The following is a 17,360-nucleotide window of genomic DNA, read 5'->3' on the forward strand; positions in this document are numbered from 1 at the left end:
GAAGTCTTTCTAAATATTCAATGATTTAGGTGGAAGTAATCTTAAAAGAAATAATTAAGATCACTTTCAAAGGGGGGAATTGTTGGAAATGACACAACTTTCTAATTCCCTGTTCCAATTAGTTGTTTTCATTAGCTCTGTCAATAATAGCTCTACTTAATCATAAGCAGTGTAGTTCTCCACTGGAGCATGTCGCAAGATTTCATACAAACTGCTATTAGTGGAACACCATTTGGGAAAATGACCGAAACTTTTAAGTTTTGCTAAAGAACCTTGATGTGATTCAGTGAACAAAGCCTGGGGTAGAGAGATGGGGCTGAGAACTGGACATCAGGAATGCAGGATTTGTAGACTGTGAGGGCAAGATGTGGAAACCGGAGGTAAAGAAGACACTAGCAAAGAGAATTCAGCTTGTAGTACAGAGAAAACAATATCTGGGAAAAAATTAAAATAACAAAAAGACTGAAACATGGGCTAATAGCCATTGTTATCAAGAAACAGTAAGAAACACACACTTTAATTTTCATATTAGGGATCAGGCATTCTTTATTGCAATGCCAGATGTATGGGGGATGGCTGCACCGAGTGTACATGCTGTGCACAGCAAAAGCCCCCGTTTAAATACTATATTTGTCATCATATTCATAACTATTCTCAGAAGAAACATACATATGACAATAATTTCCCCCAAGAAATTAACATACATTCCCTCCCCTTAGCACATACATTCTTCTGCCCTGGGAGTCTCTTTGGCGGCCCCGGGTGCTTGGTGAACCCACAGCCATATCTGACCACCTGGTGAAAGGGTGCTTCTTTGCAAATGAGGAGAAAAGTTGGCAGAGCTGGCCAGTTATTTAATTTGTGCAACCTTAGCTCAGTGGACTGCAGATTTACTGCCTTCCTTGAGAAGTGTTTATCCTGCTTTTGATGGTGTGGTTCCATGGACTTGGCAAAATGAGCATGGTATGGAGCCGGCCAGGAGCAAGCAATTCTTCACCTGACAACAGCATGAGAATTGAGAAATCAAAAAGAAATGGAAGATAGAATAGAAATTAATGAAGACAAATATGTAATTTATAGGCAATGAGCATTAATTTCTTTGCTCATATGACATAATTAAAAGCTTAGAGAGTGGGTGTGCATTCTGAGTGGAGCTATTCCCATGCGCCCCGGTGCTGGGAATAAAGTAATGCCTGATTCCTAATAGAAGAACTAGTGTGAGATAGTTTGATTTACCCCAATGTTTTCAGGGACAGTGGGAAAAGGCTCTGCCTTTCTTCCTGAAGGTTTTTTATTAACCTAATAGAATGAAAATGTTATTTCTCTGACAACAATTGTCACAGAGTGTTCTCTCTGCTGAGAAGACGTTCCTGGTGGAGCACTGGGTTCCCAGTCCTGTCCAGCTACTGGAGGGCTGTCGAAGTCTCACGGGGCTGGAGTGGCTGGAGGAGCCCTGGTGCCCTGGTGCCGTGTCGGGGGGCTGTGCCTGGGGTGATCCCGTGAGGTGGCAGGGCCTGGGGGTGAGAGGCAGGGGTGAGCCCCCGGTCCCCAGGGCTGCCCCGTCTGGGTCAGCTCAGCCAGCTCAGAACGGGGCAGCAGGACTGTCAGAGAGCCCCAGGGAGCAGGTGCAGAGCCAGCAGGCAGCCAGTCTCTTCTGCCCCTGATCCCCGTGCCCTGACAGGGCCACACCTGGCTCATGCAGACTCCTGATCACCACAGGAAGCTGGTCACTGCGGCCCCTCGGGACGTGTCCACCACTGCCCAGCAGCTGGGTCACTCTGGGCTGGGAAGGAGAGAGCAGCTGGCTGCAATGCAGGGCCCAATCCAGCATTCCCTAGCAACCCTCCCAAAGCAGCTCTCCCCAAGGAAACTGAAGGCACAAATCCACCCTGGATCCTCAGCATCACCCTCCTAAATCACCCCACTACACATGCCATGTCCCCACCTTGCTCATCCCTACCTTGTTGGGGAGGGTCACGAGTCCCTGCAGAAGTGCCTTATTCCGGAGACAATCCTGAATTGGTGGCAGTTTGAAACTGCTGCTCTGATGGTCCCCAGAGCTCTGTGGCACATGGGAGCCACCGCCACGGACCACTGGCCTCCTGTGGGATGGGGCAGAGGACGCTCAGTGCCCAGCCCTGCGGCATGCTGGGCATCACCCTGCTGTGCCAGGGAGGGGACTGGCAGTGCTGCCTGCAGGGGCATGTCCCTGCCAGCTCCTGCCCACCTGCTGCAGGAGCCCCAAGCAGAAAGCAAAAGCCCTTTCCACACAGGGAAAAGCCCTCCGTGCTGTGCCAGGGCTACCCTGCACCCCGGGAGCTGGGGATGTGTCCTCAGGGCGCTTACCTTGGGCCGTGCTGGGGCTCCTTGCTGGGGGGCAGCGGCTGCAAATACGGGAGGGTCTTGGGGTACCTGGGCAGGGCAGGAGTCACAAGTGTGGGACAGGGCACAAACGACCTGTTCCTGTTGGAGGCAGCAGCCCCAAAGCCCTAGGATTGTAGCCCATGGCATCCCGCTGGCCGTGGCCCTTGGCATGAGTCCCCAGACACCCTTGGGATGGGCAGGGCTGCAGAGGGGGCTCCCCACATCAGCCCCTCCCAAGCAGACACTGTCACCCCTGCGCCCAGCACAGCGGGTCACTGCTGGCACCCACGTGCCCCCATGCCAGCCCCGCTGTCCCCGCTGCACCGGTGCTACTCACTGGCCAGGAACCTGCACGGTGAGCATGCGGTCACAGGACAGGCACGTGAAAGGGACCGGCAGCTGCCTAAGGAGGGTGAGGGAAGAGGGCTGCCTGAGCTCCTGGGGCCACAGCCCTGCAGCACACAGGCAGCAGCTGGCTGGGCAGGGCACTGCACAGGGCCATGGCGTTTGCAGGGTGAACCGTGGGCTCCTGAGCCTGTTTCTCCCCATCGCCAAGGTGCTGGCTGAGGCCAGGTCAAGGGCACGGGCACCCATGTCACTGTCCCAAGCAGCCCCTGCAGCGCTTTCAGCCCCTCTCTGGCACCAAAGTCCCCTGTGTGCACGGGCAGCAGGGCAGGGCAGCAGCCAGCTCTGGGACGCTGCGTGTCACAGCCCTGCCTGGGAGGAGCGCTTGCCATCTCCCGGCCTGGCTTCTGGGAGCCTTTGCACCCACACCCCCATTTTGCTTTGGGAGGGCTCCATCCTGCAGTTGCCCTCTCCCCGTTGCTCCTTTCCTGCGTGGAACCCGCTGCTGCTGCAAGGAGAAGCTGCAGCTGCTTCATCAGCATCCCCGTGCTTCCTTTCACAGCTGAATCGGTCCCCTGGCAGGGGACCACAGGGGCAGTGTGTGGCACAGCTGGAGGCAACGGGACCGTCGCTGTCCCCAAAGCCATCGGAATCTCCATCACCCACTCACTTCTTAATCCCAGCACCACTGTCACCCTTCTTCATCTCATTCTTGAGATCCTCAATGCTTCTCTTCCACATCTCCTCCATCTGGTTACTGAAAGTCTTGAGCTCCTGGCGATCCAGCTGCGGAGAGGTGCAGAGCCTCAGCCAGCTGCTCCAGGATGCGACATGGAGCCCTCCAGGGAAAAGCCTGGAGGGGGATCCTCAGAGGGATGCTGCCTCAGGCTGTCAAGTCCCAAAGGTGCCAGTTCCTCACGCTGGGGACGAGGTACTCCTCACCTTCTCCTCCTCCACAAGGCTGAGCTGCTGCTGCGTATTGTTCCACTGCTGCTCCTGGCCTGAAATCTGGCTCTGCAACTCCTGCAGCCTCTCATCCAGACGCTCCATATTTGCTTCAAACTGGCTGCTATTGACTTTGCGGCCCAGGGCAGCTTTGTCCGCCTTCTAGCAGAGGGGAACAGCAGGAGAGGGGTGGGGAAAGGGATGAGGAACGCCAGGCAGGGCCAGCGTGTGTGAGGGGCAGAGGCAGGCGTGCTTCCTGCAGGCCATCATGCCCCTTTCAGGCTGCTGTGGCCCCATTTGCCCCAGCACCCTGGTGAGCTGGTCCCACCGTCTGAAGGCTCAGGGACCCCATGAGCTTGGGAAATTCTCCCTGCCCAGGCCAGTTCTGCCACCCAGCCCCCAAAGGGACAAGGGGGCACTTGTCACCCTGCCTGGGGACCCCTGGGCGTGCACAGAGGCCCCTCTAGACTGTACCATGTCCATCGCTGCCATCATGTCCTGCTGATCTGCTTTTTCTGTCTGCAGCTTCTCCAGAGACTGGAACAGCATCTTTCAGCACAGAAGGGAACCCATGACACCACAGTTATGTTGGAGCTGCATCCTGGCCAGGAGAACACAACCTGCTCCCCCTGCCCAAAAACCTTGAGGAAAGGCACTTGAGACTAGCAGAGTGCTCTGAGGAGGTCAGCTGGGAGGCATCCTTGTCATCCCTGCCTGGAGTCTTCCTGGGGCATGCTCTGACCTCAAATGAGTTTCAGCCACATACCTCGATTGCTTTCTGCTTTTTTTCAGAGTCCTTCTGGAGGGTCCCCGAGATGAAGCTGAGCTTCTCATAGTCCCTTTGCATCTGCACAACTGTTGCATCCTTGGGCTGCATCTTCTCTGTATCCTGCCCCATGGAGGAAAAACATTTGTTGCTGAACAAAGGGGGTCTGGCTGCTCCACAGGGGCAGACCCGCATTACTCAGCCAGTGGCCATGAGCTCTCAGTGTCAGCAGGACGTTTTGCATCAAGGCTTTAATTTCTGTTCACGCCGCTGACTGGTCCAGGCCAATCTGGGGCAGTTTGGGTCTACCCCAGGGGATGTCCTCGGCCCCCCCTGCTGCCAAATGCCTACCTGGCCCCAATTCCTCATCATTCTGTTGAGCTTTCCCATGGCCATCTGCCGTGACTCCAGGGATTCCACCTGCTCCTGGAGTTTCTCGCAGCGCTGGAGAAGCTCCCCCAAATGCTCATTGATGTCGAAGGAGCAGTTGGAGCACTCTGCCTTTATCCTCTCCTGCTCCTCCTGCACACTCTCCATCATCTCCCCTATCTCAGCCAGCTGCAGGAAGGGCAGAGGGAATTGGCTCAAGAGATGGGATGAATGGAACCATCAGTCCTGCATGCTGTGGGCCTCAGTGGCCCCAGCCAGTTAAGGAATATGGCTGGGAACCCCACCAGGACTACTGCACCAAGCCAGGAGTGATGGGAGTGCTCCCCCAGAACCTCATCTGCTCGTTCACCTTGCTGGTTGTCTCAGCTACCAGCTGCTCCAGCATGGCCTTCCTCATCTCCTGCTGCTCTTCCATCTTCTGCAGCTCACGCTTTGTCTCCTCCAGCAAAGCCCTGGCCAGCGGGAGGAGGGCAAGGGCAGGGTTACCCCTGCAGGGCTGCTCGGGCACTGTCCCGTGCCCACAAACCAGGATGCTGCCAGACCATCTGGGCTCCCTTGCAGCCCCCCAGGGCAGGAAACCCACTCCCGTCCTCTTACTCGAGTTGCTGAGAGATCTCGTTGCTGCTCTCTTCTTTCCACTTGGCTGCATCCTCCCTCAGCTTTTTTAAGTCCTCCTCCAGCTTCTTCATCTGGGAATGCCAGCGACAGCAGAGTCAGGGCACAGACATCACGTTGTCCCTGCGTGGGGGCCCTTCAGCTGCACGGAAAGCCCCAGTGCCACCATCCTTTCCCCAGCCCCACTCCAAAGCCTGGGCTCAGGCAGCCACACGAAGTTCCCCATGAGACCCCAAAGGTGACATCACCCCATGGCTTACTGAGGCAGCCAGCTCCTTAACCGTCTGTGCCATGCGGTTCTGTGTCATCTTTATGATGCCAACCTCCTCATCGAGATCCAGGGAGAGAGACATGTCCTAGGAGAGAGGGGTGGTGGGAGTCAGTCTCTGGGGAGACCTTTGGGGACTGGCAGGGTGTTGGGGGCAGCACTCTCCATGCATCCAGCTGGTAGAGCCAAGGCTAGGGGGCTCCTGTCTCAGACCCAGAACTTGCTCCCAGCAGCAGATCACCTCATCCGGTGCCTCCTGGGCCTTCTTCATGGTCGCTGCCCTGGGGGACTGTAGGAGAAAGTGATAAGAGAGGCAGGTCCTTGACCAGTGAGGGGTGGTGGGAGTCAGTCTCTGGGGAGGGCCTGTGGGGACTGGCAGGGTATTGGGGGCAGCACTCTCCATGCATCCAGCTGGGAGTGCCAAGGCTAGGGGGCTCCTGTCTCAGACCCAGAACTTGCTCCCAGCAGCAGATCACCTCATCTGGTGCCTCCTGGGCCTTCTTCATTGTTGCTGCCCTGGGGGACTGTAGGAGAAAATGGTAAGAGAGGCAGGTCCTTGAGCAGTGTCTGTGAGGAAAACAACTTCACCACCACAGTGGTCTGCACAGACCTGGGCCTTCTGGTGGTTCTTTAAGTCCTTTGGCACAACAGCCCAAAGAGCCCCAGCCTGCCACGGGCAGCCCATGGCACAGCCAGGTGAGCAGGGAGAGTCCCAGTGCCACCTGCCCCAGGTGGGCTCAGGGCCAGATCGCTGAAGCCCACGCAGACAGCAAAGAGCCCCTGCCAGCGGCTCTGCCAGGGCCGTGAGGGCAGAGCCAGGCACTGCTGCCTGAGGAAGCAGGGAGGGGCTGTCTGGTGGGGAGTGCCCAGGGGGCTGGGAAGAGCCTCTACCTTGGACATGTGCTTCTTGAAGTCTTCCATCTCCCTCTTAACTTCCTTGACTTCAGCAGCCACGTCAGCAAGCGAGGGGCCACTCAGCTGGCCCGGCCACGGCTCCTGGCTGGTCAGGTACTGCACGTCCAGGTGCTCCAGCACGGTCTGCAGCAGTTTGCGCATGGCCGCAAAATGCACCGCCCCATTGTTGGGCATCCCAATGGCCAGATCCAGCATCTGGGAGAGGCTGAGTGTGTCCAGGGATGTTGCCATGACTGCACACACTCTGTCCCTGATTTGTCACAAGCCTTCCTGCCCACTTGGGTCTGTCAGGGATGAGCAAAATGGATGATAAAAAGGATGAGTAGCCAGCAGGCTCCTTCCTCATCCCTTGTTCGTCAAAGGACTGGAGCTTGCTCGGCTCACACCCCTTTTCATCACAACTCCCGTTGCCAGGCAGCGCACCTCACCCCTGGCAGCCACTGGGTCACAGACTCATGAAGTCATGGAGTCATGGAATGGCTTGGGCTGGAAGGGACCTCAAAGATCCTTTCTTTCCAATCCCCTGCCATAGGCAGGAACACCTTCCACTAGACCAGGTTGCTCCAAGTGCCATCCAGCCTGGCCCTGGGCACTTTAAGGAATGGGGCAAACACAATTTCTTTGGGCAACCTGTGCCAAGGCATCACGACCCTTGCAGAAAGATTTTCTTCCCAATACCCAATTTAACCCTGCTGTCTCACAGTGTGAAGCCATTCCCCCTTGTCCTGTCATTCAAGGCCCCAGTGCCAACTCCCTCTCCAGCCCATTTGGAGCCCTTCAGTGACTGAAAGGTGCTCGAAAGACTTGCAGGACAGGAGAGGCCACACTATTTTTCTTTTAATCAGTTTAAGACTTGAGTTAGAGCTAAGCCAGTTTTTCATCTGCTGTGTCAGTGTCCTGTTCTGTGCCATCTCATGTTCTTAGATTCTTGTTGCATTGTACAGCGGGCACCATGCCTGACTTTGTTCATTGGAGGTTCCATTCCAGCTGGAGACCGTGGCTGTGGATGTTGTCACCTCTATGGGTGAAAGAAGGACACGATGAAGTTAATTCAAAGAACCCGCTCAGCCCGCCCAGTGCAGAGGGCACTACAAATGCCTTGGTGTGAGCAGCCAGTGCAGAGCTCTGCGCTCCAGAGGGCATTTCCGCAGGGAGCAATGGGTGAGTAGAGGGCTGGGAAGTGGGCGCTCCTTGCCAGCAACGGGGACAGCAAAGGTAGGGCAGCTGAGCGAGAGGGAGAGGCTCCATGCTCTGGTTCTTGCACACTGATGGGGAGCAGGGGCACCGGTGCCCTTTAGGGGCACTTGCCACCTCGGAGCGCCAGCTGCTCATGGCCTGTCTTCTGGCTCAGCCCAGCCAGGCCCCTGCTCCAGGGACCAGGAGTGAAACGTGCCTCAGGCAGCTGTTGGCTGCTTTGCTCTGCCCCAAACTACGCCCTGTTTGACTTGTCCACCTCCGATGCAGGGGGAAAGGGCAGGTTGTGAGCCCTTGGGCAAGCTTTGCAGCTTGCAGGGAGCAGCCTGATGCTGCCCAGCATGCTCGCTGCCCTCCTGCACCTCACAGGCTCCTGTTAGCTGCGGTGCTGGTGCCATGGGAGGGACGGTCACATTTCTTCTTTGCTTCTTCTCCCTTTCTAGCAGCTCCGTGTCTTCTGCTCCTTGCTTCCCTGCTCATCTTGGCTTCACCAGGCCATTCTGTGCACACGCAAAGCCTAAACACCTTCAAGAAATCTCCCTCTAGTGCTTCAGAGAGTGCCCTGAAGGGAAATGGTAGGTAGCATCCCATGGACATCGGCTGTTAGGTGCACATGTACAGTACCCAGCCAGCTCTGGGTAGGGCAGGACCGTGCACTGTGCCTCGCCCTGGCCCTGCTCCAGAATGGAGAGCGGCGGAGGTGTACCTGTCACCAAAATTCAGGAATAAAACTTAACAACAACGTAGTATTCAGAAGCAGGCATTTCTTTCTTGCGCAGCCCAACCACAGCTGTGGATGCACAGGGGAGAGCTCCACCAAAGTGCAGGCATGGGGCCAGACGGTATAATAGGCATTTATTCCCCAGGGCATTTTTAAATGTCTTTATTACCCATAAACCTTGCTTATCCCTTCTACTTTAGGTGTCCGCAGAAGCCCATCATTACCTTGGGCCACCTTGATTGGTTACTGAACTCTCAAGGTAGCAGTGACTGTTTCATGAAGTGCCTCTTTGGCCAAATTTGCTCTGCTTCTTTCAGCAAGGTTTTCTTGCCACACAGCATTGTGAGAAGCATCCCTGCAGCGTCCTTTCTCCGCTCAGAGCACAGACATTGCTTCCTCTGTGCTCGGGTCCGTGCCAGCCCCGCACAGGGCGCTGCTCTGCGGCAATGGGGACACGGGGAAGCGGTGCCCGCCGTGTGTCCCCCGTGCGTTGCCGTGTGTCCCCCCGTGTCGCCCTGTGTTCCCCCGCCGGGGGAGCTGCTCTTGCCCGGCATGGCCGGGCCCAGCCGCCGGGGCTCGCCGCCTCTGGGCAGGAGCCGGCCCAGGCTGCGGGACACGCCGGGGGGCCCGGCTGGAAAGCAGCTCTGGCTCCTGACAGGGAGCTGTGGCCAAGGGGCTGCCAGCCGTGCGGGAGGAAAGCCGCTGCGCCAGCCGCCAACGCTGCCCCTCAGCAAGGAAGGCGAGGAGGAAGCTGACAGACGAGCTTGGAATCTCCCCGCGCACAGATGAAGGCACAAGTGCGCTTGGCGGCCGGCTCGGGGCCAGCCCTCGGGCCCGGCTCCAGGCGGCTCCTGAGGCGGCGCCAGGGCTGCCTGGGAGCGTTTCAGGCGGCAGCCGAGAGCAGCAGCGCCGGCAGTGCCAGCCGGGCCCCGTGGCCATGTGCCCGCGGCTCCCCAGCCCAGCAGGGCCGCGGGCTCTGCAGCGCTGCTGCTGCTGCCACAGCAGGCCCAGAGCCTCAGAGCTGCCCCGCAGGCGCCACGGGAGCAGCAGCAGCCGCAGGGCCCGGCCCGGGGCTCGATCTGCTCAGCGCGGGGGCAGAGCCACGGCGGGGGGAAGGAGCTGAAGGAGCGCCGGGCAGCCAAGGGAACACAGGGGCTGCTGACACAAGGCTCTGCCTGGCATTTTAAACGATTTTATTAACTCAATACTTCTAAAAACTCATGTTTCTCCACCACCTCCCCTGGCAGACCATTCCAGTAGTTGCAGCTTGCATTTATTACATGTTTTGGCATATGCCAGGTCAGATCTTTCAGCATCTTCTGCTTTCTAGAGGTACTGAGGTTTTGCACCAATCTTCAGTCTCATGCTTGTTTTTCATCTGCAAACACTTTCATGTGTTGCTTCCTTCATCAGGAACTCTTGTCCCTGTAAAACCAACAGCTGCTTTCTGAGTCTCTTGCTTTGTACTTCATGATATTGTTTTGCAGATTCTTTCTCTCTCTCCCTCTCTGTTTTGGAGAGCTGAACAATCTAATACCTTGTATCACACCAGGTGTGCATTCCTCTACTCAAGACTACAATATAGAAGAGAGGCAGAAGAATATCCTCGGGACACACATACAAGCACTGTGTCCTGGACAGTCCCAGCCTTGTTTGACTGCTGTAACCTTGGGCTGGCTCAGTTCTTCCTGCTCAAGTGTGAGGCTTACACATTCCTTGCTGGGTTCTGCCCACACCTTTGGCTGGTGTGAGGTCAGTGTGGCTGGCTAGAGCGTGGTCTCCCACCTTATCTGGTTCCCTGGCGACCCAGGTGCCCAGGTTCCACCTTAGAACCCTGCCTTTGTCCAAGGCAACTCAGGCGCTTGGGTGCTAGGTTTGGGATCATGGGCTGGTGGTTTTTGGCCCTGATCCTGGTGTTAGTCCCCTGGCATCCTAGAAACCCTGGCTTGTGGCTGTTGGTCCTGATGTCCTGCTTCCCTGAGGTTAACCCCTGCCTGCTCTGCTTTGGGCCCCCTCTTCAGCGGGCACGGCTTTGCCGTGACATTACTGGGGCCTTTGTAGACGAGCTCAGATATAAAAAATGCATTCAGGCCCTTGCTGAGGCTGCTAAACCACTTGCCTCTGTCACTGTAGGTATGTCATGAGTCCCTGGGGACACCAAACCCAACAGGGATCCTGCCCAAGGACCTCTGTCCTGACTGGTCCCTCCCTTCCACCAGGGACATCCATCCCAAAGGGGATCCCCACCCTGAACAGCACCTCAGAGCCCCCTGGGGTTTTCTATTTCAACCAAGGCCCTCACACTGACACTGAGCAAGATCCCAGGAAGTTGGGGACCCTAGGGACCCAGCCCAGACAAGCCAAGGTCTTCTCAGTGCTGATTTGGCCCCCAGGGACTTTTGGGAATCCCAAACCTGCCTAGAACCCTGAGAATCACACAACCATGACCAAGGACACACTGGGAACCCCTTGGTCCTAGCTAAGACCTTAGGAATCCACAGGGACACCTAACCTTTCCCAGTATCCCTTAAATCTTGTTCAGGACTTCAGGCACCCCCAGAAACCCCCAGACCTTACTGGACCATGCCATCCCTGAAACTCCAGGCCTAACCCTGTACTGCTTCCTGTGTCCCTGTACTGGTTCCAGCGTCAGGACAGCGTGATGAACTTCGGGAGATCGTCATGGATGCTATGTATTCTCTAGAGGAGCGATGGGGCAAGAGTGAGCACACTGAGGGACATGAGACATGGGGCAAAAGGGGTGGGGTGTGGAGGCCTTGAAGGGGGATGGGGTAGAGGTGAAATAGAGGATACATGGAGGTCTGGGAGCTGTAAAGGGATATTTGGGGAATCCTGAGGATATATGGGTTTCAAGTTATACAGCTTCTTGGGGAGTTTGAGGGGATATTTGGGAATATATCTGAGTTCAGGAGGGATATATGGAGTCAAAGTGAGTTGTATAAGGGATCTTTGGGGTCTGGGAAAGGTTTATAGGGACCAGGAGGGGCGTATTGTCTTACCTGGACATTTGGGACACACCAGAGTCCCTGAACAAGTCTCTGCAGGAAGCTGTCAACACAATCTGGAAGAAGCTGAGCCAGCTGAGGAAAGGTATGGGGCCACCCTGGGAACCCCTGTCCTAGAGAAACTCCCAGGGACCCCATCTGGGCTGGACAAGAGCTGAATCCTGACAGCTCATTACAAGGATGTGGGTCCCCAGTGATGCCCAGTCTAATGCTGCTTCCTCCCCACCAGTTCCAGCCTGCGTCCCACCCTGTGGTGAGTGCCCATCCTTCTTCTTGCCCTCCCCTGTCTCCTAGTACATCTCCCACTTCCCTGGGACCACCAAGTCTCTCTTTCCCAGGATTCCAGCCAGCTGCCCGTGTCTTCCAGTGTGCTACCTGCCGCTTTGTGGACTGTCAGTTTGCCCTGGACTGCCCAGGTATGGTGGGGCTATGAGAGGCTGTTGTGTTAAGGGTAAGGAAATCTTCCTCAACTTCCTCCCATTCTTAGGTTATTTTTGCACTATTTTTTATGTTTGGTGGCAGTTGAGTGACTCCAGTCACATTTCTGGCACTGGTTGAGGTCAAATGGTCTAACTTTGCTTTTAAAGATCTAAACTAGAAAAATGCAGAATGTGTGCTCAGCAAAGGTGGTCATACATTGGGGGCAGGTAGCTTTTGGGATGGAGGTGTGTTCAGTATTATAATGAGATTATAGTGAGCAAAGTTGATCCAGAAGACAGGATTTCACCACAAAAATCTCTGGGGACTCCCCGTATTTCTCACCCACGGTTCCACGCTGAGTGCACCTGCCCAAGTGTACATCTGCCCAGCCCTGCAGCCAGCACAGGAGCACCATCATGTGTGTCAGTGCACGTGCAGATGGGAGCTCATGAGCCTGTCAATGCTCCCAGTGCAGGACCTGTGGACCTACACAGATGAAACCGTTGTGCTGCGCTGCAACGTGCCTTTCCACATCCCCCCCGGCCTGCCTGTCACCTGGATGTTTGCCCCCAATGTGAGTCACACGTGGTCCTGCAAGGGTGTGAGTAGACATCCTGAGGGGGACTGTTGCAGGCGTAGTGACTGCTGCCACAGCAGCTGTCTGTGCTGGAGGAAGCAGCTGTGTAAGCACACACAGCATGCTTGCTCATGGGAAGGGTGCACACGAGCAGCAGGCAGATGTGTGTTCGCAGATCCACGTGTGCGTGTGTAGAATCATAAAATCACAGGATGGTCTGGGTTCAAAAAGACCTTAAATCTCATGTCATTCCAATGCTCTGGAAGGTGTGGACACCTCCCATCAGACCAGGCTGCTTCAACCCCCAACCAACCTGGCCTTGGATGCTTCTAGGGATGGGCAGCCACATCTTACCTGCACAGCCTGTGCCAGGGTGTCACGGGCAGAGTGGAAGCTTCAGACAAAGCTTGTTAAAGAAGCCCTGCTGCTGAGTCTGAGGGCCAGAAAGGATTCCTTTGTGTATTTAAACTCTTTCAGAGAGATGGGTTCAGGTGAAGGTAAATCCTTCCTTAACCTCAGAATTTGGCAACAGTTTAAATCTTAGGAATTATTTTGGCCCACAAGTCCTAATGATGGCAAATCAGATATATTTATAAAAAGGAATTATTTACTAAACAAATGAACAGGCAAAATAGATGAAAGATCTTAACCAGAATTACTTATTACACAGTATAAAACTAAAAGAACTACTAGTAGATTACAGCATAACACAGAACAGTGCACTATATCAAGGTATCTATATTAAAGCAATAGTACTGAATAGGAGCCAAATGTAACTTACCACCAAAATGACAATAATGTACACAGATTCCTTCACTCAACCCCTGCGGGATTAACTGGGAAATAGGTGTCCCTATTTATGGGAGAAATACCACACATTTCCAGAAAACCTTTCCACTTTGCAGAAGTTTGCTGTGGCTTTTATAGTTGTGCAGTGACTTGCTGTCAGTCAGAAATCCAGCTTATCTTCCGTGTCTCACTTTGACAGTAAGGTGTTTATTGGCAGTTGGGAGATGCTAACCCAGTGGTGCAAAAATAACTCATTACAAGACAGATTGTCCTGTTTGAGTTATCTGACTGGCTAACAAACAGCAGAGAAGCTCTTGAGGGGATGAGGTGCTCTGCTACACAGGGCCTCACCACACTCACAGGGAAGAAGTCCTTCCTGCATGTGCAGGAAGTGACTTTTGTGTACACCCTGGTTGTGCATCCCTGGGTGTACATGCACGTGGGATGGGAGGCGTGTGCACCTGCACCGGCCAGGAGCACAAGAAGCATGAAGGGGACGTGTCAAGCACGTGCAGGACACAGGTGCCTTTGTGCGTGCAGTTCTGTGTGCCCGGTGGTCTGGGCAGTGCTGATGTGTCCCCCCACGCCCCAGCTGCGCACACAGGACATGACACTGTTCAAAGAGCTGAAGGGGAATCCAGAGAAGCCCTTCAGCCTGACCATTGAGGAGCCTGCTCCAGGAACTGTTGCTTGTCGCCTGGGGGAACATTCCAAGCCCATTATCCGCAAGTTCTTCTACCTCAATGGTGAGCCCAGACACCTGAGTGCCCCGGGGGCAGGGAGCAGTGTGGAGCAGAGTGGGGCCTGGGACACCTGGCATCCAGGGTGCCAGGATACCTGGTGCATGGTGGACGGGTGGATTAGAGCATGTGTTTATCGATTCTGGGATCTCCCAAGGTGGGAATAACCTCTGACTCCTTGATTTCAGAAGGCTGAAGAAATGCTTTATTAAGCTATAGTATATTACACTAATACGATATAAAACTATACTGAAAAGATACCAAAGAAAAACTTATGACTGTCTGGAGACAGTCACGACACAGGTTTAACTTAATTAGCTAATCAATCTAAACAACTCCCACAAGTGTCTAATTAACAAATCATTCTTAGTAAACAACATCTCTAACACATTCCACATGTGCTAAACAACAAGAACAACAAATGGAGATAAAAATTGTTTTCTCTTATCTGAACCTCTCACTACCTTCCCTAAGAAATCTTAGGAGAGAGAATTATGTCTCTCTCTGTTCAGAGAATGTGAACACCACATGTGTTCCCTGGTGCCTGACTCCTCTGGGAGCATGTGGGGTGGAGCAGGGACTCCCAGGTGCCTGGGTCACTGGGAACAACGAGGTCTGTGGCTGGGGCAAGAGCTGCAGGGATAGCTGGTCCCTGGGTGCAGGGCCCCATGACCTGGGAGCCTGGATCTCCACAGTATCAGAGGGAAGCGTGGAGGAAGAGAAAGGACTCCAGACTGTGTTCAACACTGTGCTGCACTGGCATGACGAGACACATACCCACATACCAACCGTGGGGCTGGCTGTGGGTTTTGGCTCCATGGCATTCATTCTGCTGCTGATGTGAGTACTCCTGTCCTGGTGAACTATACTCTAAAAATCCCCAAGCTTCTGGAACTCTTCTCAGACCAGTTTGGGACTCCCTATCCCCTCTGGATTCTCAGTCCCTTGGGATTCTCTGCAAGTACAAGGGGACCCATCTGTCCAAGGGTAGGCCAAAGACTGCCAGGACTCATAAATTCACAGGACCCTCCATGTCTCCTGGGACTCCCTTTGCCCTCTGGCCCATTCCAGGATCTCCCCCTTGTACTCAGTAGCACTCCAGGCTGCCTTTGCTTCCCCCATATTCCCAAATTTCCCCTGAAACTTTCCTCTGTTTTCCCTGGTACCCTTGCTGTCCCTTTGGGGGTACCAGTCACAATCAGTTACCCCAGTTGCCCCCAGGATACCATAGCTTCACCCTTAGGCCCATCAGTTGCTCTGAGAGCCCCCCAGTTGCCCCTTGAGCCCTCCAGATGCCCCATGTGTCCCTGTCCTCCCCTCATACACCCTAATGGGAATAGGGTGTCCTCTCTGCTCCCCCTTTCTCCATTCCTCCTTCTGTCTCCCAGGGCCAGCTGGCAATGCCTCTGTGTCCGTCAGACATGCCGCAGACGTGGACATCAGGGTACCACAGAAGATTCCAGATCCCTGGATCCCAAATCCCTGGATTCCCTCTAGGGGACTGTAGCACATGGATCCACCCCAGAGGACCGAAATTCCTGCAATTGCTTTTCTTATGCTAGTCTTATAATAGAAATACAGAGTTCTGAAAACCTGGATTATGCTTGTGATAGAAATATTGGGTTCTTGGGCTTGCAGACATTAAAAATGGGTACTGGGCAGCATTTCCTTTCCCTGGGTGGGCATTGTAGCTGCAGCTGGAGCTGCAGAGCTCTCGGTGGTGGTGATGGTGCAGGGTGGGGGAGAAGGGTAATAACTTGACAGACTTGCTTTAGAGCTGCCTTAAATTGGGCAAGAATGAGTGGGAGTGGTTGAGAAACACAAGGGATGGGTCCCTTGGCTGCTCCTGACTCCAGCAAGGGCCAACGCTGGAACAGTGTCTGGAGCAAAGCTGGCCAAAAATTGTGGTATCAAAGTGGGGTCTCAGGGCAAAAAGAGGAGGAGAAAGCATCTCTGCTTGCTTGAGATCAGCAGATGGACAGTGTCTCCTTCTCCCCTGAAGGGATGCCTCTGGTTGAGCTTCACACCTCCAAGTGTATTGGAGCAGACCTGGGAGTAGTTATGTGTATATGACTGGGTCAATATATATTTATAGCTAATAGATCCCTGTTACTATCCCTTCTGTCATAATTCACATTAACACTCCACATTAACACTCACCAACATCCTGAATGTGCATTCCTGTTCCTTCCCTAAACCACACTGTTTGTGAACCTGGATTGTGTAAGTTCTTATTCGACTGGGCCAGACCATGTTGGTAAATTGGGGAATCTGTGATCTCACAAGTTCCCACTGAACACAGACAGATTTATCGTGCCAGATATTGTATCAGATCTTCTACTTTGTGCACTGCCTGTCCCTGCCATTCTTTCTGAGTGCCTCACAACCAAACTATACTTTGCATGTTTCCAAATTCCCTCTGTTCCCTCTGAGTGCTCCTCTGCATCCCCTCTTACTCATTCACTTCACTTCCAATCACTCTCAGATGCACTTCATTCCTATCCAGCTGCTTTCATATCCTCTTCATTCCCCTTGTTGTGCTCTCTTAAAACCCCTCTGTTGTTCTCCTTGCACAAACAGATCATCGCCATTTTTCCCCTTGTACACTCTTGTTCCCTCCATTTCCCTCTGTGTGCACCCAGATCTCGTCTGTTCCCCTCCTCGAGTACTCAGATTTCCTTTGGTCCTTTCAGCATCTCTTTAATGTTGACTTTTCTCCCCTGGGCAAGCTCACATCCCTCTTCTTTTCACCTCACATTCCCTCTGCTGACCTCCATCTGTGCTCAGATCCCACTGTCCCTTCTGTTGTAGCTCATTTCCTATGGGTTCCACCATGATACCCCTCACCACCCCTCTGTGCACGCTCAATCCCCTCTGGTTTTCCTCCAAGCATGCTTAGCTCTCCTCTGTACATGCTCAGATCCCCTCTGCTGCCCTCCATCCACCTGTTTTCACTCCATTCCTGGGCAGATGCTTTCCTCTCACCCAGCATGGCCACTCCCCCACACCCAGTGCCCACAACTCACCTGCCTTAAAGAACCTTTCATCAGGCCCTTCAGCTGCTTCTTTTTTGGTCAGGACTGTGTCCCACTGGGGAGTCATGACTTCTCCTGCTTCCCCCAGATACAGACTCCTCCACCACGACCCTCTGCCTGTGTCATGTGCCCCAGAATGCACAAGCTCCTTCAAGCACTGCCCAGAGGCTGGGCTGGACTGGAGCAGATTAAACAAGAGCCCCTTGACCTGGCAGCACCAGCTGCAGTGGTGGGAGGCAGGGACAGACCT

General features: G+C 54.3%; 1 protein-coding gene across 1 annotated transcript; it reads right to left on the reverse strand.

The window, feature by feature from the left end:
- Positions 1-715: 715 nt before the first annotated feature.
- Positions 716-17,226, reverse strand: LOC119709999 (glutamine-rich protein 2-like). The gene is made up of 17 exons (XM_038158448.1): positions 17,102-17,226; positions 6,585-6,892; positions 6,170-6,217; positions 5,935-5,982; positions 5,686-5,781; positions 5,408-5,499; positions 5,160-5,262; positions 4,772-4,978; positions 4,421-4,543; positions 4,129-4,203; positions 3,652-3,816; positions 3,380-3,495; positions 2,702-2,767; positions 2,347-2,412; positions 1,961-2,102; positions 1,690-1,783; positions 716-1,514 (listed from the first exon to the last, which is right to left on the reverse strand). Exons 2-17 carry the CDS (start codon positions 6,837-6,839, stop codon positions 1,426-1,428), a joined length of 1,785 nt encoding a protein of 594 aa, XP_038014376.1. The 5' UTR covers positions 6,840-6,892; positions 17,102-17,226; the 3' UTR covers positions 716-1,425.
- Positions 17,227-17,360: the final 134 nt, after the last annotated feature.

This window comes from Motacilla alba, chromosome 19 (assembly GCF_015832195.1).
Source record: "Motacilla alba alba isolate MOTALB_02 chromosome 19, Motacilla_alba_V1.0_pri, whole genome shotgun sequence".
Classification (NCBI taxonomy): domain Eukaryota; kingdom Metazoa; phylum Chordata; class Aves; order Passeriformes; family Motacillidae; genus Motacilla; species Motacilla alba.